The 26,894-nt window shown below is 35.7% G+C and overlaps 1 protein-coding gene across 2 annotated transcripts in view; it reads right to left on the bottom strand.

Annotated features, from left to right (window-relative positions):
* The window catches only part of CARNMT1 (carnosine N-methyltransferase 1), a 40,163-nt gene that overhangs the window by 9,724 nt on the left and 3,545 nt on the right, over positions 1-26,894 (bottom strand). For both annotated transcript variants that reach the window (XM_060154966.1, XM_060154967.1), the window contains exons 2-6: positions 22,373-22,568; positions 21,366-21,529; positions 8,413-8,553; positions 7,283-7,461; positions 5,137-5,250 (exon numbers count right to left, since the gene is read on the bottom strand). In XM_060154966.1, coding sequence (XP_060010949.1) covers positions 5,137-5,250; positions 7,283-7,461; positions 8,413-8,553; positions 21,366-21,529; positions 22,373-22,568 — 794 coding nt within the window. The remainder of the gene's footprint in view (positions 1-5,136; positions 5,251-7,282; positions 7,462-8,412; positions 8,554-21,365; positions 21,530-22,372; positions 22,569-26,894) is intronic.

Here is a 26,894-nt window from a genome sequence, read left to right as displayed (position 1 = left end):
ACAAACAAACAAAACAAAAAAAACGCACCTAATAGAAATAAAATAGATATCAGACACAGTGAAAGAGAGAATTTGTGAATGGGAGGACAGGTCAGAATAAATTATCCAGAATGCAAAACAGAGAGACAAAAAAAATAGCAAGTAAAGAGAAGTGAAAGCTAGAGTGAGAAGGTCTAAAATACATTTGATTACATTTCCAGGAGAGAAAAAGAATGAGGGAGAGGAGGTTTATGAAATAATAGAAATAATACGTGTTATTACTTATTTTGATGCTATGCTTGTCTCATATTGGCAAGTGGAGACCCTTTTTTAAGCTAAGATTTTTCAGAACTGATGAAAAAATTTACAGACTCAGGTAGCCCAATAAACTGTATAGTTTTTGTTTTTGTTTTTGTTTTTATTTTGCGGTACGCGGGCCTCTCACTGTTGTGGCCTCTCCCGTTGCGGAGCACAGGCTCCGGACACGCAGGCTCAGCGGCCATGGCCCACAGGCCCGGCCACTCCGTGGCATTTGGGATCTTCCCGGACCGGGGCACGAACCCGTGTCCCCTGCATCGGCAGGCGGACTCTCAACCACTGTGCCACCAGGGAAGCCCAACTGTATAGTTTTTAAAAAGAAAAAATCACAACTAGATGTAATATTGAACCTGAAAAAACTACAAAGTGAAAAATCTTAAAAACAAAACTGATTACTTAAAGAAGCAACAGTTAAAATAGCTAAAGTCTCAACAGAAGCTAGAAGCCACTGGAATATCTTCCATATACTGAAAGCTATATGCCAACCTTGTACTCTATACCTAGTGTTGCTTGGGAACTAAAAGTACCAGCATAAACTCATGATCTATAAACATGAACTGTGTCTATAGACATAGAAGGGTACAAACATATACTTCTAAAAAGGTCTAGAAGCAATACCATCACAGTGGTAAAATCCAGATTTTCATTTCTACATACCACTCCCCACTAAAAGGAACCAGGAATCCTTGGAAAAAATGACTGACTTCAGGAATCTCAGGCAGAAAAAGTATAAGATGAGCCTGGTATACCTGGTTATGCCAGAACGGAGGTGCTCAAAAAATGACAGGGATATGTCAAAAGGACACAGGAGCCAGCTTGAAGGAGATCCCATTTACCAAATCTGGGATAAGTTGATTTAAACCATTTATATCCTTAAGGTTCTAAAAGTTCCAGTTAAGAGACAGAGATTATTAGATTGGATAGTGAAAGAAAATTTAACTGTATGCTGTATATAAGAGACGCATCTAAAACATAAAGATACAGAAAGGATTTAAGAGAAAAAGATCCACCATACGATTATTAAAAGCTAGTGTAGGACTTCCCTGGTGGCGCAGTCGTTAAGAATCCACCTGCCAATGCAGGGGACACGGGTTCGAGCCCTGGTCCAGGAAGATGCCACATGCCGCAGAGCAACTAAGCCTGTGCACTGCAACTACTGAGCCCGCACTCTAGAGCCTGCGAGCCACAACTACTGAGCCTACATGTCAAAATTACTGAAGCCCGCGCACCTCTATCCTGTGCTCCACAACAAGAGAAGCCACCGCAATGAGAAGCCCGCGCACTGCAACGAAGAGTAGCCCCCGCTCGCCACAACTAAAGAAAGCCTGCGCGCAGCAACAAAGACCCAATGCAGCCAAAAATAAATAAATTAAAAAAAAAAAAAAAAAGCTCATGTAGCTATACTGACATGCCCACTTAAAGAAACATGGCTTGCATCTGTGCAAGACAGACAGCCGGCACTCAAACTCCAGCAAAAAGTTTTATAGTCAGGGTAGGGAGGTGTTGGGGGTAGGAGTAGGGTGAACTGGTGGTCACTGCCTGATCATTTTCCAATGCAGACTTTTAATTAATCCTCTTCTTTTCTGTCCTACATTTCATACTCACTCTCTACTAGGCCATGCTTTCATAAATTCTGCTCCTTTTCCATTTACTTTTTCCAGGGAATTAAACTTCTGGTCTCCTGCCTGAGCATGGACTGGAAGGGGGCATAAGGTAGGCATCTTGGTTACAGAAGAGGTCAACTGTTTCCTAAATATAGATTTTTCAACTTATGTTGTTTTCATTTGGTGCCTCATTTTCCAGGGTTATTCCACGTCAACCAGCTCTATTCACGTTGGTCTCTTTGCACAACTTATCCACCTACCCCATCTTCTGAAATACTGTTACATTCTTTCGTCCCCTGATGACATCCCTGCCATTATTTGTTCGTGTGTTTTATACCTTTTTATAAACTGTAACAAGATCTCAGTGAGGAGATAATGTATGTGTTCAATCGTCCACCTTTTATAGGAAATCGTTCATGCTTTTAAAAATTCTGTAGGTTTACAGTGCTTTCAAATCTGATAGGCTCCATTTCTCATTACGCTTTACAAAGACCTCCTTTGGTACTTTAACCTGTTTATCCTTCCAGATGAAGTTAGATTCAATTTGCTAATTCCCTGCCCTCCGCTATCCAACTATAAATGTATCAGTGCATGGGCACAGACACGCACACCTACACCCCCACTTTTAAAAATAAATTCTGTATAAATGCATTTAAGGGGTACTGATCACCATGAAAAACAGTTGCACAGGATGCACAGGCATTCTTCTGCATTTTGCCAGACCAGAGCCTTTCCCAAAGGACATATGCAGAAGAGTTCCCTTGAAAAGCTCACTAGTTTTCCAGAACCTAGGAAACATTAAAGTGAATACCTTAAATACCTCTTAAAGCATTTTATAAATTAATAATATTCCCAACTCTAATCTCATATAATGTCACTAATTTTTCATTACAATTTAACTTCCAATGTAACTTTTTAGTATTCCAGAATGGCTAGCAGTTACCTCTCTCATTACATATGAGTATGTTGACATTCTGGTCTATGGAAGCATGATTAGGGTGAAACTGTCCCCGAAGGGCTGGGGACACACTCTCAGTTTACAGATAAAACTAATTTTCCAAGTCCACATGGCTGAAGCCAAAACCATAGGAATGTTATGAATTTACCAATATAAATGCCATTTTATTAAGTCCCTTGGCAGCAAACTTCTGTGGCATCTTAACATTACTTTGATCCTGATTTCAAATTCTGAAACAATACATCCATTCATACACCTAACAGTTGCTAAATATTCACTCCAAGTGAGGAAGAGGCATTAGATTCCTGCCCTCATCAAGCTTAAAGACTAGTAGGGGAAACAAAAAGATGACTGACTATACCACAATGTGTTAAATGCTAGGGACAGATTCTGTGAGAATATAAAAGAGAAATACAGGATATTTAACCCAATCTGAAAGGATCTCCTGAGCTGAGTGTTAAAGAGCACATAGGGAAGAGCCAAATGAAAACAGAGAAGAAAAAGAAAGGGCTTCCTAGGCCAGAGGACTAGCACCTGAGGTCAGGGCAGCGGCAGTAAAAAAGAAAAGGAAAAAATGAAGCTGAGACACAAGATAGAAGAAAGATCACAAAGGGCACTACACATCCAGAAGAGTTTAGGTTACCAACAAAGTTAGACTTTTATGCAGGGAGTCTGTCAGGGATAGATTTGCACATTGGGAAGATCACTCTGGTGGTAAATGGAAAAACTGAAAGAGGTGTAGAGGGTTGAAGATAACTTGAAAGCAGGGATACTCTTAAGAAAACTACTGCATTAATCCAGGCAAGCAATGATGAGGGCCTGGACTGGGGCATTAGCACAAGGTTAGAGCAATGGTTTTTGATGAAGGGTAGCTTTGCATTTTTGGCTGTCACAACTGGGGAAGTACTACTGGAATCTAATAGGTACAAGCCAGGGATGCTGTCAACCATCCTACAGTGTACAGGACAAACCCCCAACCCTCAAATGACTGCATAGTCAGAATAATGCTAAGTTATAGACTGACCCAGCACAAGCCTGCAGAGGAGCTGATTAGGCATTCAAGGGGTTGGATGGGGGCTGTCAGCCTGTCTCTGCCATATATAAGCTCCACAACCTTTCTGCTAGTTACTTAACCCAAGATTCAGTTTCTTCAATTATAAAATAGCAATAATCCCATTTCAACATAGGGTTGTTTTGAGACTAAACAAGGTATTTTTAAGTGGCTAACATAATGCCTAACCCACAGGGAGCAAATACCCAGTAGGTAATGTTATCTGTCAATCATTCCTCAGGAAAAAGAATACTTTTCTTTTAAGGAAGACCCAAGGTTAGAGATATTTGCTTCATATCATGGCTACAGTTTACAGCTGCTCTCATCTTTCCTATGGACTTCTAAAGAGAAGTCTGGAAAAGACCTACTACTACCTGTAGGCTTAGTCCTACTGGCTAAATCTCTGGTAAAGTCAAATCATTAAAGAGAGCACGTAACAGAACCCACCAACAAAACTACACCAATACTGAAGACACCAAGGACTCAATGTTTATCTGACTTTTATGTAATATAGAGTCTTCCTTAGTATGGATTATATATCCTACTAAAAAAGACAAGTATATTTACCTTGATTATCATTATTCTCCCTTTATTTTAAAGGAAGAGTATAAAATTGGCAATTTCCCTTAGACTCTAGATGGGAAGGACCACGTCATACTCATTATTTGATTTCTAGCACGTGGCAATAGGATGCAGTAAAAAGGCTTTTGCATAAATTAAATTATATTTCTACCCTTTCTTAAACTCAAGGTAGTCACAAAAATTATCATACCTACTCTTTTCCTAGTATGTATATGTACTGGGGAGGAGGTTTCCAGGGGAGAGATTAAGTGCTTTCCCTCAAATGTTTCATTACAGAAATAAAAAAAGAACACTTCCTTCTTAAAGGAAGCGTTGTCTCCATGGAATGGAGGGTGGGGAAGATGAAGGAACGATTATAATCAAGTTAATAGTTAGTACCTCTTTGAAATTATGACTGCTATGAGACTGATCTAGTATGAATATACAAATTTTGGGGGTTCTACTGCTTTTGGAGGAACTAACTATGATTGGAGGAACTGTACCACTAACTAGAATGCAGTCTAAAGGAAACTGCAGAGGTTTTAAAACATGTATGACATAATTACAACTTCCGTGAACATTTAGTACTGTGAAGTTACCAAATGCAGAACAGCTCTAAGTACTCAGATTAATGTGTAAATTCTAATAAATACTGAGGAACTTACCTAGATTTATCCAAATTCCACCTGGTTTGAGTATTTTCCATATTGTGTCAATATAATCAATTACATTGTGAGCTGTGTCTATGAAGAAACAGGTAGCAATACAGTCCCAGGTACCTATTCAAGGAAAATCAAATTACTACATGTTATATTATTTTCCCTTTCTTTTAATGAATTCTATAAAGGTACCAGTTACCTCTTTACAGACTATGAATATTTCATTTAACTGCAGGGGTATAGAAGCTAAACTCTTCCAATCAACTGCTATAATCAAGGCTACCAAATAAACATTTATGAGATACTTTGTAATTCATAAGAGCTTTTATTACTAATTTGATAAGGTAATCAATTTGGAAATCATTTTTGATAACCTATATCACTATATCCTTACCAAATAATATTTATAAGAGTTTTGTTTATAATCTTTTCAACTTCTAGCCTTCATTTTACATCAGTTAAGATGAAATAATATCTGAATTTTAAGTTGTGATTTAAACCAGTGTTAGCTACCAATTCCGGAAGGTTTCAAAAAGACTGCATGCATTTGCTGCCAATTGAGAAATGAATGGCATCAGAATACATAAGCGTCCACCAGTACTTGGGAGAACTGCCAGTTGAAAAGGGGGATGGGGGCAGTCAGCAGCAGTGGGTGGGAACCCAGCAGAGAACTCTGTTTGCCTTCTGGAGGCTGTGGCCTGGCACAAAGACAGAAGAGACTGCATTGAAGGTGGCTGTCTGTACAAATAAGGCACTTGATCCAACTGCGGATTACCTTCACCATCTCCTCTTTCAAACCTGCTCCAGAAGAAAGTCACTTTTACTTGACAAAGCAATGTTTTCCATTATTTCACTCCTATTTTGAGACCTTGCTCCCTAACTTACCCCCAGCACCTAACACCTTCTATCTCCCTCCTTCTACCTTCAGAGTGCAGGTTTTCACAAGGTCAGCGTTCAGGGAAAGACAAACAAAAACTTTACTATCTTGTTCCTGTCCCGCTCTAATCTCTCCAAGGCCTCCCATTTCTCTCAGAACACAATTCAAAGTCTTCGCTGTGGCCTACGACTCAGCCTCACCAAACCCACTCCAACCTCATCTCCCATCATTTGCCCACTGCTTATCAAACCCCAGCCAAACTGACCCTCTTACTCTTCTTGAGCAGAACAAGCATACTTCCCACTCCCTAATCTTCTTTCCTTTGCCATTCCCCCTGCAACACTTTCCCCCACATATCTGAATGGCTTGCTTCTTCATTCCTTTGAGGTTCTCTGCTCAATCTTTCTTCTTAAGTTCCCCTTTTAGAAAGATCTTCCCTGGGAATTTTGTATAAACCAGCAGTCTCTCCCCAGTCACTCATTATTCCCTTTACCCTGCCTTATTTTTTCTTCCTCACAATATTAATTTGTTATCGCCTCTCTCTCCAAACTAGAATATGGGTTCCCTGTGCACAGGGGCTTTGTTTTGCTCACTGCTCTCTTTGCAATGCCTGCTACTTAGCAGGTACTTAACAAATACCTGTTAAATGAATGAACTTGCTGACCCCTCAGCCTTCTATTTTTTTTCTTCCTTTTATTGCCAATCCCTCTCTCCTCTTTCCCCATTATCATCTCCCTTTCTCTAATGCCTAGCTCAAATTTCTTCAACATTTTGCCAGGCTGAAGTCCAAACTTCATAGCCTGATTATAAAGGTCATCCACAATCTGGAACCAACCTACTTCTCTAGCCGTATCGCCCATTAAATCCCCAAATGTCCTTTTTCCTTCCAGTAAGGCTATTCTACCATCCCCGATTACCTAACTCATTCATATCTTTGTACCTCTGAATGCCATTCCTCCCTATCCTTCAAGTCACAGCCTCTCCACAAAGAGCTCACTTCTCACACTAACCTACTTCCATCTTTATTGTATTCATTACTAACCTTTGTTTACATGTTCTTATGTTAATAGACCCAACAGATTCTAAATTTCTTAATTGTGGGATCTCATATTTCTTTATATTTCCCATCACTGCCTTATACATAACTTTGAAAATATTCTAAATTGTCGTTGAAGTATACCTTATATTCTATCGTCAAAATGAATGACCACAACGCTGGCCTAGTATAAAATTAGCTCATTAAATTTAGAATAAACATGTGATCTTTGGACTTACTGCATTCTGAGTATATCTCCTGAAAATCTCCTGCTGTCATAGAAAAGTTAGAACCGGGAGGAAGACTGTGGGGGTCAACATCAGGGAAAAAGATGGGTCGAATCTGATCAGCTGACCTCCGGTTATTGCTAAACTGATGAATCCAGGGATAAAGCTTATATTTATTAATTTCAGAACATCTGCAAAATATGAGCATAAAATTCAGTGTTAACTAAATATTTTACCAGGGAAATCTACTTTAAACACTAAAATATAATCTGTTTGATTGAAGATTTACTTATATAATTAATACTTAAAAGTGTTACCACTACACTCTACCCAATTATCTGAAACTCCACATAGGCATGTAGATGAGTAACCAATCACGGATTAAAACACAGAAACAAAATTAAGGTAAATTCAGATATATAAATGTGCTATTTTCACTCAAATTTTTAAAAATATATCACTGAAACTCAAGCTCAAGTAAAAAAGTCTAAGTATTTTTTTCAAAAAAGGTATGGGTTTTGTTTGTTACCTAATTATTTTAATTATTTTGTACAACACTCTCCTTTCTACCTTCTCACTCTCCCCTAACTCACACTGCTATCAAGACAACACATTATTTAAACAAGGCAGCTATTTATTTTTTTCTCTAACACACCTCTTCTCGCTTTAAAAACTCTTTTCCACTACTTTCTAAATGAGGCCACAGAAGTTCTGCGAGATCTTTCCAACTCAGATATGTGAGCCATTTATAAGAATTTGACTAAGAAAAAAATTATGATTGCTACATTATAATCTTACTCCACTAAAGAAACAAAGGGGTGAATAAGTTTAAGGAACAATAAGAAAATACTCCTTCCAGGACAATACTTAGCCCAAAATTCTGCAGAGAAATCATTTCAGTTTCATGGAGTACCCAATCACTTTTTAAAATATCACTTACCCATCCCGTTCAACATTCTGTTAACTAGGCAACTAATTAAAGTAGTAATTGTATAAGCAATTTAATTTTAATCAGAAACATTTATGATATATACCATATTTAAACACTACGTACTTATCTTCAAATTCAGAATTCTGCAAAAATAGGTAAGTCAATCTGATTCTGAGAAATTACTATTTCCAGCAAAAAGTAAATTAAATACCTGTTGAGTACAAAGTTGGAAGAAAAGAGCATAAAAAAACTCCATTCATTTCCTTGACAAGCATAACCTAGCATAGCTATTTCCCAGGCCAGTCTTCCTAGTCCAGCACCAGGTACCAGAATATTTACTTTAGAAGGATCCCTGAAATGAAATAAGGCAATTATGTCCAACCCCTCAAAGAAAAGGGGAAAAAAAAATAGACAAAATCCATATTAACAACTAAAAACTTAAGATATTTAGTAAGAATAAGCTCACTCAAGACTCTGACTTCTTAAATTTGAGAAATACTTCTAAATATCAGTGAGAAATAAGGATATAAAGAATTATCAAATGTTCAGTTGTTGTGTTAGGGTTTTATCCCCAAAGTATTATTTTTAAGAAGAAAAAGGAGTCGCCTTATATCCAAGACTTATGAAGACACTCATATTCCTAGTAGCTATCACCTATCTGGGAAGACAAATTATTCCAAAAAGGATCCCTAAACATACAAAGAGACTGAACAAAATTATTTTAGCATATGAGACAGTCAAACAAGACATAACTTTATTTCTGAATTCTATATGTAATACAATGGTTTATGTGACCAAATTAAGTACAAGCAGATCTTAATGTGTCAGGTCTCTCCTTAAAATCTTTTATATTTCAAATGGCAAAAGAAGCTGGAGCTGGGATATTCTCATGGGGAAAATGGGGAACTGCCTTCTAATTGAGCATATATGATGGCAAACATATCACACCAAACCAGAGGTTCACAATCAAACTGTTCTCCACTTATTAGCATCACTTTACCATCACAAATTTCCTTTACTGTAACATCTGTCATTCTATTTTCAGACCACTGAAAAGCCTTAGCAAAGCAAAGACTTTTCTCAGTACTTCTGGCAAATCAACATAAGCCTAAGGGAACTAAAATGTGTTCTTGTGAAAAACCAGAGAAAAATGTGTATAATCAGCTGTCATTGTGTCAATTAAAAAGGAATTTCATTATTGTCTGTATTCCCCAAATTTAGCTCATAAGTCAAATCCAATTTCCAAGTCTACTCCCATGAACAATTCTTTTTTATCTTTAAACTGTATGGGCTTTAAGTTTGATGTGCTCCAAATGGCAACAGGACTTTTTACTAGTAGCCCATATGATAACCTTTAGCATTTCCCACTTTGAAATGAAAAGAAACAAATAGAACTATGGGGCTTCTGAAAATTCAGTCTACAAATACAGTAACAAGGGAATTTGCCCAGCATCCTTCAATCTTAAATATCTATATATGGAACATGTATTTGTATAAAAATCGCAACAAAGTCTATTTAGTCTGTTTTACTGCTGAATTTTATATATACAATAAGGCATAAACTGAAATTTGTTAAAAATGATTTCTGACAAATAGGCTTAATATGATTAGTAAGATATTCTTTAATACTTGACATGGACAAACTAATGCCAAGGTGCCTTATAATAGTTTTCACTAAAATAAAATAGAATGTTTCCTTTTCATTCCAGACTATATGCAATATGTTTGTATGTGCGAACACTAATTTTTAATAAAGAGAATGGGTACGTGCTCTCATTCTGTTCAAGCCTACCTATATCAGTTATCTAACATGAACATATATATTTTTAATACTAGAATCTGAAAAACTCCTAGCTGTAGGACTCTATGCTAGCCCTTGTATAAAGGACTGGCCACTGTCATTTTCTACTCCCCACCAGACCCACCAAAACACTTACTCTCCAGAACTACTACCTCTTTTCTTTTCCCAGTTCCCATTTGCCCAATCAAAATCATGTTTTTTTACAAGTGGCTGTTTTCAGCTTAGATTTTTTTTAAAAAATCAAGGTAATGCAACAGAAAGTAAAAGGATCTGGAAGTAAATTCATAGAGTATTTAAATTTTTATAAAAACAATCACTAATAATCAATTTCTGAACGGCTCATAATCCGAGTAAAAGATTACCATGCAGAAATTAGAAATCATGTCAAACTTAAGGGAAAGTTGTGTTAATAACTGTACTAATATTTATTTTGTTCACTTAAAGAAAGTTAACTTTATGATAGCTATTACCAAATACTTCCAAACTGATCAGGCCTATAGAACTCTTTATCCCTACCTTGTGGCAGAAAGTTTCTATATAAAAATGCTATTAAAAGGCTGTCATAAAGCCATGGAATACAGAATACATCAAGCCTTACCTTAAGAGTTAGTAGAGATTACTATAGATCTATCAAGAGTTAGTAGAGATTACTATAGATCTATCAAGAGTTAGTAGAGATTACTATAGATCTATCAAGAGTTAGTAGAGATTACTATAGATCTATCAAGAGTTAGTAGAGATTACTATAGATCAATTATTTGTATTACAGAAAGAAAAAAGAAGGATTTTAGTGGGAATATTAAAGGAGACACATTAAAACAAATTCTCTAAGAACTGAAAAAATGATCAAGAATCAAGCACTGAACGGGAGAATTCTTCCCCAAATCTTTGTTCTTAGCTAGATTTTTTTCCCCCAATTGGGTCTTCATATAAGGGATATTAACAGCATAAAAGAAAGTCTCTCTAAACACAATGTGTATAAAACTAAGGCACTCTAAAAGGCATTTTCTAGTATGAGTTCTTATAAAGTCAAGGGCATTTCTACTCTGTGGAGAATAAGAGACATATAAGTCTAAGTATAGACCTTAATGGTGAACTGACTTAAACTTAGAAAACCGGGAATAGAGCCATATGACTAATATGTGCCTCAGTAATCAAATGTTGCCTGTTTGAGAGTCTCGGCAAAAAATTGGCAAGCAAACAAGTTTATGTAGTTATTAAGGCCCAACTATGGAGAAGCAGTATATTCACTACAAATTTAACACCTCTGATAATAGTGGGAAAAGTTTCAATGGTTTCCCAGACAAGCAAGAATGAAGACGACAGAGAGCCCCTGTGTCTGAAGAGGCCGTGGATCATGTTTGCACCAACCTTTGTGATCCAACTATTTTACCAGCAGGAAATGTTGTTCTTGAAAGAAGTTTCCTTTATTGTACACAGAATGATTTTTGCATAGCAGCTGCAAATCAGCAAATTCCAACAGACAAAATTCTTTTTCTCGGTGTGTCAGCAGAGTGACACTTAGCTGACCCCTGGTGATAGGAGTATGTACAACTTTCAAGCATCAAAAGTGCTGGGTTCTATTTGAATCACAGCAATTCACATGGTAAAAGCCACAACTCATTTGTGGCTACTAAATACTCAAACTGTGGTTAGTTCTAATTGAGATGTGTTTCAAGTATAAAATAAATACCAGATTTCATAGACTTAGTATAAAAAAGGAATATAAAATATCTCATTAATAATCTTGTATACTGATTATATGTTAATATATTTTAGATATACTAGGTTATTAAAGTATATTATTAATTTCACCTGTTTCCATTTACACTTCTTATGTGACTACGAGAAAATTTAAAGTAACACAGGCAATTTGCATTGTATTTCTGTTGAACAGTGCTGGTCCATACAGAGAAATCATAAAAACACAATTCTGAGCAAAAAAACAATTGTGAAATGACACCACAAACCATTATATGACCTTTTAAAACACACAGAACACAATGTGTTGTTTATGTACATGTATATAGACACGTAGCTAATGCAGGAAGGTAAGATTAGAGTAACAAATTTATATTAGTTGTTATCTCTGGAAAGAGAGAAGAATGTGCTCTGTATTGTTTGCAGGGCAGTTTCAAGTGTATCTGTAATGTTTCTTTTAAAAAAAGAGATCTGAAGCAACTATGGCAAAATGTCAAGGTTTAATAGAGTTGGATGTTGAAACACTTTTTATTCAAACTAGAAAGTGGGTTAGAAATCAGAATTAGTGTCTAGCCCCTTCAAAAATATGGTCCCAACTTACTTATCTACTCCCAATAAAGAACTCCATATATCAGCAAGACAACTTCTCATCCATTTCAGAAAACACTTTCTCACCTTAATCTTTAGAGCTCCTATAGAAACTGAGCTTAAATTATCACCGAATCTATAAAGTCTTTCTTTTTCCAAATATCCCAGGCAAAGCTTTAAGTCACTTCTCAATGCTTTCAGTACTTCATTCATATCTCTATTATAGTTTATATACCTAGTTCATCACTTCGCTTCTTTCATTTAATACAGGGGTCAGCAACTATGACCCACTAGCCAATCACCTGTAGTTGCAAATAAGGTTTTAGAACACAGCCATGTCCAGTCATTTATGTATTGTCTATGGTTGCATTCCCATGACAAGAGAGCGAAATAGTCAGTCCCCAGAGACCACATTGCCTTCAAAATCTAAAATATTTTCTAGCTGGCCCTTTAAGAAAAAGTTTACCAATCCTGATCTAATGTGTCTTGAACTTCTTTCCCAATCCGTGCACAGAGCTTTCTTAATCTGTTTTATGACTGAATAAGTAGTCCATTGTAATACTGTATAATAATGTATCAAAATTTGATAATTAAGGACAACTAGATTGTTTCCAATCTCTTGTTATTATAACATTAAAACTAATATCCTTGGCATAAATAGTTTCCCTCATGTACCTCTGTGGATAGCTTTCCCAAAACTGAACTGCAAGGATCAAAAGATATGCATTTGAATTTTGTTAAAATTACCAAGTTGCCCTCCATAAAATTTTACTAATTTATTCTTCCATCAGCAACATGTTTCCTCACACCTTCAGTAAGTTATATAACTTTTAAATCTTTACAATATAATGGATGAAAATGGCATCTTAGTGTGTTTTTTTTGTTTTGTTTTTTTTTGCGGTACGCGGGCCTCTCACTGTTGTGGCCTCTCCCATTGTGGAGCACAGGCTCCAGACGCACAGGCTCAGCGGCCATGGCTCACGGGCCCAGCTACTCCGCAGCATGTGGGACCTTCCCAGACCGGGGCACAAACCCACGTCCCCTGCATCGGCAGGCGGACTCTCAACCACTGCGCCACCAGGGAAGCCCCTTAGTGTGGTTTTTACATTTGCATTTTTGTATGAGATTAAGCACCCTGTATTTCTTTTTCTGTTTACTATTTACACTATTTTTCTATTAGGTTATAGTCTTGAATTGTTTTTCCACTGAGTTATTACTCTAGATTTGTAAGCACTTGAAATCCTGGAATGTAGGTGCTTGAGATCTTGATTTGAAAGAAATCTGAAATATATATCTGTCTTTGTTCTAAGAGGACTTTCTGGATAGGAAAAAGAGACTATTTTCAGTCTCTAAACTACTTTGGCATTATTTGGCAATCTCCATTTGCTCTTTTAAAATGGTTTCTTACAGCTAAAAATAATCCTTTTAAAATGTGTAAATCTTAACAGTTACTATCTCTGATAGATTAAACAATATGATTTTTTTTTTACAATATGATTTTTTTAAATCCTTTTATAAATTATAACTTACATTCTTTATTTCAATCTAAGTGAAAAATGCTTCTTTAAAGCTCAGCATATTTCTTCCTAATGCTCAACTATATAAAAGAAAAAATATATTCAATATAGTCAATAGTATATCATTGCCTTCTTGAAGTGTTAGACATATACTGAAATGCAAAGGCATGATAGATTTACCACCCACAAACAAAATATCACTTCAAATTCTTCTAAAATAGAATGGGTTAACAAAATTAAGCTCTAGAAAGTACAGTCCAGAAATTTTCAGGATTCATTAAGAGAATATGATTCTACATGGTTGTGATTTCCCATTTCAAATAGGACTCGTCCCTAAGAATCTCTCCTTAGCAACTATAAACTTTATGGCACTAAATTCTTGAGCTAATAACTACTGAAGTGTTTGGCATTCAGCACAATTAAAACAGCATTTCCTTAATTTAAAAATAGACCCCAATATAGATGTTAATCTGTGGCTTCAAAGCTGCTTGTACTTGTAAACTCAGACGCTTAAAAATTCTAAACAGGAACAAATTGGACAAACTGATAAGACAAATATGCTTTCATAGGAAAAATTATTTTAATGATCTCAAGTACAGTTAATTTACGCATATTTAGGTATATTGTTTTTTGCAGACAGCTCAGTTAGAAAAGGCCTTTATTGAAATTTCAAAAAGAAAAGAACACAATCCAAAGGTTAGCTGACATAAATGTAAGTCAAATTCAGCCTGAGTGTAAAAATATAAAATTCTCACGTGCTTGCTGTGGCACAAACAGAATCCTAAAAATTTATCTGAGACCCAAACTTAACCAGGATTTACCTAGAGTCAACCTGGATTCTGAAGGGCTATAATTATTTCCCTTTTCCAGGACTCGGAGTTTACTTTTTATGGCAAAGTTATAACTTTAATATGGATAAAGACTTTGCTGTATTTTATTAGGTTTATTTTTTAAGTTTTTTTTTTAATAGCTCATCTTATCTATTATAAGGAAACCAATCTAAGTTTAACAAGCAAAACAAATGACGTAGGAAGAAACATGTAAATTTTCCATTGGGTACCAGAATGCCAAAAATAAAGTTTGATATTTTGGTGCACTTCATTTAAAGTTCATATATCAATGTCCACTTTTACAACATTGATTACTTTCAGGGAAGGGAAATGGGTAGCTGGGTAGGAAACTTTACATCCTTTGAAACCTTTAAAATTTTGAACCCTGCAAAATGTTTTACCTATTCAAAAATTTTTTCAATTATTTACTTATTTTGAAGAAACAGTAAGAGTTAATGTTAGAAACACTGAGTGAATTCATCCTTTTCTCACCAGTCTACATCGTATCTGCCAACAGTAATAATAATAACAACAACAATAACAGGGACTTCCCTGGTGGTCCTTCCAATGCAAGGGACGCGGGTTTGATCCCTGGTTGGGGAACTAAGATCCCACATGCCGCGAGGTAACTAAGCCCACGCACCGCAACTACTGTGCCCGTGCGCCACAACTACAGAGCCCACACGCCACAATTACTGAGCCTGCGTGCCACAATGAAAGATCCCACGTGCTGCAACTAAGATCCAATGCAGCCAAAAATACATAAATTTTAAAATAACAATAACAGATAAGTAATAGTAAAATAATACTTGTGCTAGTTCAGTAAGTACCTTTAACAATGACATGCCTTTTTAGTACAGCTAACATTGTTACGCTGACTGGATACCATGGTAATACACATGATTCAATGATCACTGAGTATGAACGAAATCATGTTTAAAGTGCTAGAAATTATGCTGACTTAAGCATTTCGCCTTCCAAAAATACCCAAACTTTTGTATACTCCAACAGTAAAGAGTCTTATCTCACAACCTGCTTTTCAGAAACAAAGATATTTTAAATTTTGAGAAATACCTGGATTTTATGTTTACAAAAGCTATCAAACTATATTATCCATTATTTTATAAACAGTATATACATTGAGAGAGTGCACCAAGTAGGAACTTTAAGAATATATTTTTGGAAGCAGCAATATTTATAAAAGTTCCTTAAACTGAAAACATATATTTATAAAAAGTATGAAAAATAAGGAAATAATGAGACTAGATTATAATTCTAATAGTTGTAGAATATTTAAGGTAAGACTATCGATAAAAATTAACAAAAAACTTGTAACATTTATTAAAGTAAACAAAGGTAGGCTTTAAGAATAGAAGAAAATTAATAGAACAAATGAAAAAAACATGATCATTTCATCTGACACAGAAAAGGTATATGACAAAACATTCTTTCATGACAAAAACTCTCAGGACAACAGGAATACAGGGAAAATTCCTCAATATAAAAAAGGGTATTTATGAAAAACCCAGAGCTAAATGCCCCCTTTCACCACTGCTATGTATTGTTATGTACTTCCAGAGCTATTTAAATGGGAAAGGAAGAGGTAAAAACTATATTCACAGATGAGATGCTCCTATATGTAGAAAAACACAAAGAATCCAGAAGAAAGCTACTAGAGCTAATAAACAAATTAAGCAGTTGCAGAGTACAAGATGAACACATAAAAAAGTTAGTTGTTTCTACACATCAGCAATGAACAATCAGAAAAGGAAATTAAGAAAACAATTCCATTTACAATAGCATCTAAAAGAATTTAAAACTTAGGAATAAATCTAAACAAGGAGGTGTTACATTGAAAACTTGTACACTGAAAACTAAAAAACAAAGCTTAAAGATATTAAAGAACACCTAAATAAATGGAAAGACATCCTGTATTCATGGATAGGAAGATTTAACATTATTAAGATATCAATACACCAAAAACAATCTACCTATTCAACACACTCCCTAACAATATTCCAATAGCCTCTTTCACAGAAATGGAAAAACTGACTCTGAAATTCATATGGAATTGCAAGCAGCCCCAAATAGCCAAAACAATCTTGAAAAAGAATAAAATGTACGAATCACACTTCCTGACTTCAAAAATTGCAAAGCTACAGAAATTTAAATAGTATGGTACTGGCAAAGGGCAGACACATAGACCAATGGAATAGAATAGAAAGTCCAGAAATAAACCGTCACATATGGTCAATTGATTTTCAAGGACAGTGCCAAGACAATTCAATGGGGGGAAAAGACAGTCTTTTTAACAAATGGTGCTGGGAAAACTGGATATTCACATGTAAAAGAATGAAGTCAGACCCTTACCTGATACCATATGCAAAAATTAACTCAAAATGGACCAAATACCTAAGCTTAAGAACTAAAATTATAAAACTCTTAGAAGAGAATATTGGGGAAAATCTTCATGACACTGGATTTGGCAATGATTTAATGGATATGGTATGAAAAGCACAGGTAACAAAAGAAAAAAACTGATAAACTAGACTTCAAATTATAAAATTTTGTATATCAAAAGACACTATCAAGAAAGTAAAAACAGCCTACAGAACGGGAGAAAATATTTGCAAATCATATATCTAACAACGGATTAACACACGCAAAAAAAGAAAGAGTCAAATCTTATCACACAATCTTATCTATGAAAATCATCTTCAATCCAGACATAATAAAAAAAATGCATTAACAAAGCCTATGGACAATAAAAATGTAAATTAAAAGCTTGTCAAGTGAGTACTATGTATGTCAAGCATTTGAAATCTGAAATATCTGTAGTTGAATATTTGAAATCTGCCTAGCTTTGAAGCCTAAGAATAAACTTCTTTCTAGAAAAAACATGTCACTAAAAAACTTCTTTCTAAATCGTATCTGCAGAGCACACACAAAAAGGCAGTGAATTATTACCGATTCTACATCTGAATCTTGTACATTAGATATCTGGACATGCAGAAATAAGCAGTCGTCTTTTTTTTCTTTTTTAAGTCTGACAACATGGCTGAAATAATGATAAATTCAATTGTGGGGCGTCCAAAGTTACTCGCTTACTGAGCTATTTCTGGGTCTCACACCCAGAACCCTATACACTTGACTGAAGAAATATTTATAGAATTGAACATCAGTAGTGTCATGACTTCATCAACAATGGAATAAAAATTATGAAAGCTTTAAGTGATTAAAAAAATCAAAAGTATACAACGAATCTATTATCCCTTCACCTGTGTGTTCAGAACATAATTACAGCACAGCATGCCAAAAAACGACTGGTCACAAGCAGAAATACATTGGGTGATTTTCATACTTATTCAGCTAAAGACAATCTACATGGCACACAGACATAAAAGTATTCAAACAAGGTGGATCAGCATCCATTACATGTTAAAGGCTCACTAAATAAAACAGATATTTTAAAGTCTTTCAATGGGCTTATCAACAGACTGGCATAATAAAGAATCAGTGAAGTTCAAGTGAAGTCAATAGAAATTATCCAAACTAAAATATAAAACGAGTTATCGGGGAGGGGCAATGTAGAGAAAGAGCCACTTGAAACCTGAGAGACAATAGCAAACAGTTTAATATACATGTAACTGGCATCCCTAAGAGAAAGAAATAGAGAAAAAGGTAGGAGAAACATGTAAAGAGATAAGAGCAAAGAATTATTGATTCGGTGATATATATCTACTCAAACCTCCAAAAGCAAAGCCAACCTCAAGTGGGAGAAACACAAAGAAAACCACATCTAGTAACACTGCTGACAAAGGTGGGGAATGGGGTGAAGAGAATGGCAAGTAACTGTTTAATGGGTATGGGATTTATTCTGGGTTGATGAAAACGTTTTAGAAGTATACAGAGACGATGGATGCACAATACTGTGAATGTACTTAATGCCACTGAATTGTTTCCTTTAACATGGTTACTTTGAAACCACAATGAAACAAATCCTGCCAACAACCTGAGTGAGCTTGGAAGTCAATGCTTCTACAGTCAAGCCTCTAGATGAGAACACAGCCCAGCAGACATCTTGATTACAGCCTTATAAGATCCTATACAGAGAACTCAGTGAAGCCATGCCCAGACTTTTGACCCACAGAAACTATGAAATAATAAATATGTGTTGTTTTAAGCAGTTAAATTTATGGTATTTTGTTGCACAGCAACCAATATACATTTACCTTTCAGATGCAGCAATCCCACATCTAAGAATTTACACTAAAGATACATCTCCAAAAATACAAAAATATACATGCACAAGGTTATTAACTGTAGCATTATAATTGCAAGATACTGCCAGCTACTTTACTTAAATAACCAAATATAAGAGACTGGTTGAAGTATTCTGAAACTGTTTTAAAAAAAAAAAGATTGAGTAAAATTTCCATGAACTGATACAGAGCTAATCGAGGATTAAGTGGAAAAAGGAAAGTGCAAAATAAAATATATAGTATGCTCCATTTTGTGTATGAAAAAGGAGGTATTTAAAAAGAAAAAAGTACTTATCTGCTCTCTTCCATTAAAAAAAAAACAGGGACTTCTCCGGTGGCGCAGTGGTTGAGAGTCCACCTGCCAATGCAGGGGACATGGGTTCGAGCCCTGGTCTGTGAAGATCCCACATGCCACGGAGCAACTATGCCCATGTGCCACAACTACTGAGTCTGCGCTCTAGAGCTCGTGAGCCACAACTACTGAAGCCCGAGCGTCTAGAGCCCATGCTCTGCAATGAGAGAAGCCACCGCAATGAGAAGCCCGCGCACCACAACGAAGAGTAGCCCCTGCTCGCCGCAACTAGAGAAAGCCCTCGCTCAGCAACAAAGACCCAACGTGGTGAAATAAATTAATTAATTATTTTTTTTAAAAAAAGAAGAGAAACAGTAACTAAACAGTGGGAAAACCAAATAACATCTTGATTAGAATCATCAATGATGGGCTAACAGACTTTGCATGTCTCTGAAGGTGATATCCTGAAAAGGATACAACATCAATTATCTATTATTTTGAGAAAGGACATATAATCTAGATCTAATCATGAAGAAACATCAGACAATGTCAAACTGAGGAAGAGTCTATAAAATAACTTACTTGTATTCTTCAAAAATGTTAATGTCATGAAAGTCAAAAAAAAGGCCTAAGAACTGTTCCAGATTAAAGACATTAGAATTAAACATAACACAATATCCTGGATTGGATCCTAAACTGTACAGAAAAATAAGTGTCATAAAGGACATTATTAGGATAATTTATGCAACTTAAATATAGACCATTGATTAGAAAGCAGTAATCAAGTTTAAATTTCCTCAATCTGGTAACTGCACTGTATGCTTATGTAAGAATATCATTGTTCTTAAGGAAAAAAACTCAAGTATTAAGCAGTGAAAAAGCATGATATATGGAAACTAATCTCTCAAATAGTTTAAGTAATTATCGTGTATATGTACGGCTATAGACTAATAAGGGGGGGAAGAAGAAAGGAAGGGAAATAGGAAAGGAAATAAAAAAGCAAAGGTACAATGCTAAGAATTGGTGAATTTAGGTAAAAAAATATATGGGAGCTCTTTGTACAATTCATACAATTTATCTGTAATTTTGAAGTTATTTCAAAATAAAAAGTTTTCAAAAAAGAGAGGGAGAGAAGGGACACACACATATGTACGGAAATTTCTGAATGGATACATCCAAACTTAAAGATGTCAATCAATGAGGAGGGGAAGAAGATGAGGAAAAGGAGCCTCTCTCTCTACAATGATCCTTTTAAACAACAGACTGAACTCCACCCAGTGGTTCTCTTTAAATATATAACCTGTAAGTCAGGTTCCTAACCTGGGATCCATGGACCAAAGAGGTCTACAGACAGAATTCACTGTACCTATAAGGGGGTGGAAAAAAATTACATTTTCATTTCATTAACCTTTAACTGATTATTCTTTTGTCAATTATGAATGTAGACAACAAACAACAGTAGTTTTAGGAGTACCTGTAACTGTATCACCAATAGAAATCATATATATTTTCACTTCACATTAGCTGTTGAGATTCTCAAAATAGCATATACCATTCAGTTATTTTCAAAGTACATTAACACTTCCTGCAAGACTTTTATTTAATGTGATACATGATAAAAAGCAGGTTACATAACATTTGCTTTTTAAGTATTTTCATAAGTATATTTCAAAATAACTGGTTTCTTTGTAATCCTATGGATGTTATTTTATTCACTTATGTTATTCTGAAAAAGAAAATTATGAGCTTCAGACTGCTCAAGGTTTTCATGGCATATAAAAGTTAAGAATCTCTTCTCTGAGCTATAGATCCCTCACTTGTTTACAAATATGCCATAATGAGGAAAATTAAAATAGTTTGCAGCTTTTTGCTCTGCTATAAAGCAAATTATTAAAAAAAATGTCGCTGATAATGAACATTCAATCTAATCTTCTCATTATGTAATTTCTAGATAGAGTAATTTCCCATAGTGCTAGAGCAATAATTATTCAAAACACTAACTGCAATCTCACACAAAGTACCCAAGAACAAATATAACAGCATACACCCACACATGAAAAACTACAGTCACACAGCAACTTGTAAAAATGAATCAACACTGTGAAATATCTCTTAGAGAAACTCAGTGCTTACATATCTTAAAGAAACTGGTTAAAAACAAGATACTATTTACCATCTCTCTTTTGGAAAATTTTTTAAAATTTCTTTAATGATTGGCTGGTAGCAGGCATCCCTTTCTGCTTTCCCAGTTTCACTCCAGTCTCTCACAAACTGTTTCAATGTGGATTTTAACTTATCCATGTCAAATGTAGATGCTGGCATAATCTTTCCATTCTCCTGTTTAAAAAACAGAAATCAATTCGTTTCTCAGAAAGTAATCAATCTTGAATATGATTAAATAAACATGCTACTAAGGGGCTTTATAGATGGTTTAGAGGGTAGGTCACTAGCCTTTCAACTCGACCGGGGTTCAAGTGCAGCTTGAGATTCTAAATGAAAAGAGTTTGGTGGTCTCACTTTTACCCTCAATACAGTATGGTCCATTAATCATGAAACCACCATATAATTAAGCAGTCTTTACTCAAGAGAGGACCAGAACTGAGCTGCTATGGAGACCAAATATTCTCTCCGTCTAAGAGAGGAAAGAAAGAGCCTCCAGGTCATTGATGGGGCAGCATGGAAAGGCTCACACTGGAGTGGCCCAACTGTATCTATCCTGTGGATACAAAAACAGGACTTCAGTTTCTATTACTTCCAGTCCCTTGAGATTTATAAGGGAAAATAATCTTTTAGAGTAAAAGAGGAACATCAATAGATGCAAGATTCTGAAGATAATGTTTAGCAAGGGAAATTAATTTCACACAGCTTGGAAAGTTGTTGATAAAAATGTAAGTCACTAACTCCATATGCCACAATAGGCGGAACACTATGTGAAAAGTGTATCAAAATGCCCACAATTATCTTAGTACTTTTAGGGGAAAAAAATCAGTGAACAAATCCAGTTTCTGGCATACTGTTCTATTAAACCTAATAAAATGACTGAACATACAAGTGAAAACATTCTCTAAGTAGAGCCAATGACTCTTTCATTTCATAAAAATGAAATCCAGGAAGATAAAGATCTCAAAATATAGAAGTCAAACCCTAAAATAAAAACAAATAGAACAAACTTGCACATACGTCTTCTCCATATTCTTTATTTTCAAACATATGTATGCAATCATTCACAATGGTGAGCAGTATCTCTTGATTATGATCAACGCATTTCCGGATCTTGTCCAAGTGAAGAAGAAACTGCGGAAGTAGTTTCTGCTGATTAGCTGGGAGTGATCGAAATTGTCTTTCTGTTCGGTGCACTCGCTCATGCATACTGGTGCTAAAACATAAAAGGTGTTTTTTAAATTGGCAAAGAATTCTCACCAGAGGCCAATCTTATTTTAAGTTTCTCTTCCTGTACAATTATTTCCTTATAATGTTGGATACTGTCCAGCCATTTTCAATCTTTTGGTTTCTTAAAGGATATCGATTTACGAAGTTTCGTATATTTTCATCTTATTACAAACTCTCTAAGCAACCAAACAAAAGACAAATAGTTAAAACACCTGCACCAATTAGAAGGGAGAAAAAAGGAAACATAAAGAGGATTAATGCACAACATGTTTATTTTTATGATTTCAATTTCCAAAATTAAAATTTTCAGCAGAACAGCTTTGATTTTAGAAATTTTAGATTTCTCCATCAAGTAGCAGAATACTGCTCTGAAGTTACTTTAGAATATATACAAAATGTGTTTTGAAATTATTAAGAGCCAACCAAGTTGAATTTTGTTAAATATTGTAAAAGATCTTATATACTACAAAAGTAGTAAACAAATGAAAAACTGAAATTCTATAGCTTTTTACATGACGATATTCACACTTTGTATTCCAAAAGTTTCCAGATAACTCTAACGGTCACTTTGAGGACTTTTTAAAGAAATAAAACCTAAAAAGAACATCATTTTTAAAAGTTAAATATTATACTCAAAATGAAATGTCATTTTACATCAATCAGATGGGCAAAATTTTAAAGCCTGACTATATGAAATACTGGTAAAAGTACGGAAGATTTAGAATATTTATATACTGATTGATGGTGGGTGTGTAAATTAGTACAACCACTTCAGAAAATTTAGCATTACCTAGTAAAGCTTAATATGCAGACTCCCTATGACCAAGCAATCATACACCTAGACACATACTCAAGAAACTCTTGCAAACGGGCACATGACACATGAATAAGTCTCATCACAGCACTGTAAGAAATAACAAGCAAAAAATCTGGAAACAACCCAAAAAGTCTATCAGCAGTAGACTGAACGAAGAAAATACAGTATAGCTATACACAGAATACAGTTAATAAATACAGCTACACACAATAATATGGATAAAACTCAGAAACAAAACATATTGTAGGGACTAAACATATGTAGAGAAACTACAAAGAAAGTAAGGAAACGAAAATGCAGGAAAATGATGTCCTATGAGGGGAAAAGGATAAGATCATGTTCTTTCTGTAGACTGGGTGGTACGCGTTCACTACATCATTCTTTACATTTTACATATACAAATAAACAAATACATAAATGCATATGCTTCTTTTAAATGTCTTTTAGCATTTACTCAATATTAAATGGAAATGAAAAATATTCTTTTTCATTTGGTTGCCTGAGTCTATTTATCCAAATAATTCTGTCATTTTATCATATGTCAAATTACTGTATAATTTCTGAACAGTCATATTTAAAGAGGTTCTGAAGAAACTTGACAAAACTGAAGCAAAAACCTGGTCACATTTTTAGAAGATTGCGTGTGGTGGTATTCTAGGGATGGTTAGGGATAATGTGAAACCAAGTAGGCAGTGGCTGCACTAATGTTTGCTTTTTCTCCCCCCTGGAGACAGTACAACAGCGAGCTCTGGAGTGTAACAGATCCAGATTCAGGTTATGCTACCTATTCGCTTATGTGACCCTTGGCAAGTTACTTCCTTTCCCTGTGGCTCAACAGTCTCATACACCAAGACAAGGAAATACATAACAATGATGATGATGACAGAAGCTATGATTTATTGAGATTTAATAAATGTCAGGCACTAAACCAAGTCACTTAAAAGGAATTATTCTGAAAAATCTCCATAAAACCCCACGAGGTAGACACCATTATACTCCTCTGCCTACTTAATGGATTTCATTGAAAGTGTAACAAAATAAAGCACACAACACACTTAGCCCAGTGCCTAAATCATAGTCATATGATTTTTATCATAGTCATAATTTATATAACTAATGTGTACACAGTGAAAATACGAAAAATGAAGAAAAGTAGAAGTATTCAGGAGGAAAAAAAATTCCTAATAATTCCTCTTCTAGAGGCAACCACTTCTAACTTTCTGGCATATTTCTCTCTGTTTAAGACAAAGTCATCTAACACCTTTCTAGTCAAAATGCAGTACAGACCACAGCAGATCACTTGGAAGTGGTTTGGAATGGAGAATCTCTGGTGCCACGCAAGACCTACTGAAATGTAATCTGCCTTTTAACAAGATCACCAAATGCTTCACATGCACATTAAAGTTTCAGAAACACTTGTAATTCTTCATCCTTATCAAAAGAATTTTCCCAGGTCAGAAAAAATGTTCTCAAATATCTATATGACAAATGACTATAAGGGCTGCTCATCATCATCCCATCTTAGGCAACCAAAATTTACTTAGCTATTTCCCAAACATTGGGCATCTAGATACTTTCACTTGTCTATACAGTGAAATTTTGTGTTCAAAATCTGTCTATTTTAGAAAAAAAAAAAAAATTACCACAAATTCCCAAAAGAATTACCAGATCAGAAAGATAAGTATTTTTAAACCTCTTGATACAAACTGATTTTCAGAAAGATTTTACCAATTTACATTCCTATCAGTAGAGTATGACACTAAGTAACTACTTAAAGTGGGCAAACAGCAGAGTTGCAACAGTTTACAATTCACTGTCAACAGGTTAAATAGTCTCACAGTAATCCTTTCCTAGAATTCCTCGGCACTGGATACCCCACCAACTCCCTCTCACCACGCCTCAAAACTCAGCATTTCCAAACTAAACTTAGCACACGTCCCACCAAAAAAACTTGCACATCTTCCTATATGGCTGATGTTGATGAATGGTACACCACACATCCACTCAAGTCAGAAATTAATGAGTCATCCTAAAATGCCTCTTTTCATAGCACACACAATCAAGAAGCCTGAAATCCTTTTGATTCTACTTGATAAAACTATCTACATATTCCCCCTCCTCCAATGCTTTACCTCGGGCCCTCACTATGTCTCCCAAAGATAAACTGAAAGGCCTGCTACCTAAATATGCTTTCCCCAACCTAACCCCCTCTAACCTCCAATCAGATAAATTCTTCTAAAATACAAAACTCATCTTTGTCACTATTTAAACTCCATATTTCAGCGTATGTAAAAAGCAATCAATAAATGTTCAGTTATGCTCCCTCGGCACCACTTCTGGTTCTCCTTGGAGACTACTTATTTCCATAAGTGCAGGGGAGTTGAGTAAGTTATGGATTGGTCAGAAAAGCCAATCCATATAAAAGTTCTGTTAATTCCATATAAAAGTGATGTAATGGGGCTTCCCTGGTGGCGCAGTGGTTCAAGAGGCCGCTGACCAGTGCAGGGGACACGGGTTTGATCCTTGGTCCGGGAAGATCCCACATGCCGCGAAGCAATTAAGACCGTGTGCCACAACTACTGAGCCTGCACTCTGGAGCCTGCGAGCCACAACTACTGAGCCGGCGTGCAACTACTGAAGCGCTCGCACCTAGAGCCCATGCTCTGCAATGAGAGAAGCCACCGCAATGAGAAGCCTGAGCATTGCAATGAAGGGTGGCCCCCGCTCGCCACACCCAGAGAAAGACCGCACGCAGCAAGAAAGACCCAATGCAGCCAAAAACAACAACAAAAAGCCAAACCAAAACAAAACACAACAAAGAAAGTGATGTAACTACACAGAGCAGGATGAGATGCAGCATATCCCTTAACCCCTGGTTACTTAATGGTATACAAAGCTGTCCATAACATACATCTACATACTATCTTGAAATAAGTGAGGTCTTATGAAAGTTGAGAAGAGTCCAATCCTTACTATACTATTAAAACTGGGGCTAATTTCCCTATTCTGTAAATGCTTACATTATCAATGTGTTTTAAGACAGTGGTGGGCAAGTTATGACCTCCTGGCTACTTGTCTGTTTTTGTAAAGAGTTCTTACTGGAACACAGCTATACTCATTCCTTCGCATACTGCCTGTGGTTGCTTTCACACAAGCATACAGTTGAACAGTTTTAACAGAGACCTAGCTCTCAGAGCTTAAAATGTTCATTGCCTGGTTCTTTAAAGAAAGTTTGCCAACCTTAATTTAAAGGAATGTTTTACAACCTTCAGACTCTCCTTGGTTCTGAACTCAGTCAGCATTAAGAGGCTACATCCTTGGGCACCTAAGAGGAGAACAGAGTCAGCAGCCACATTTCCTCAAGGGTATCCCTACCTCCAGCTCTCTCTAGAAGGCTGATCTCAGCAGTGACCCCAACTCTGACTCAAAGTGGGTCCAGTGCTGGATCTAGCCAAGGGCTAAGGTCATAGACCCATTCCTCTGCACCTGTTGAAC

This window comes from Lagenorhynchus albirostris, chromosome 7 (assembly GCF_949774975.1).
Source record: "Lagenorhynchus albirostris chromosome 7, mLagAlb1.1, whole genome shotgun sequence".
NCBI classification, from domain to species: Eukaryota; Metazoa; Chordata; class Mammalia; order Artiodactyla; family Delphinidae; genus Lagenorhynchus; species Lagenorhynchus albirostris.
This window is presented reverse-complemented; position numbering and strand designations above follow the sequence as displayed.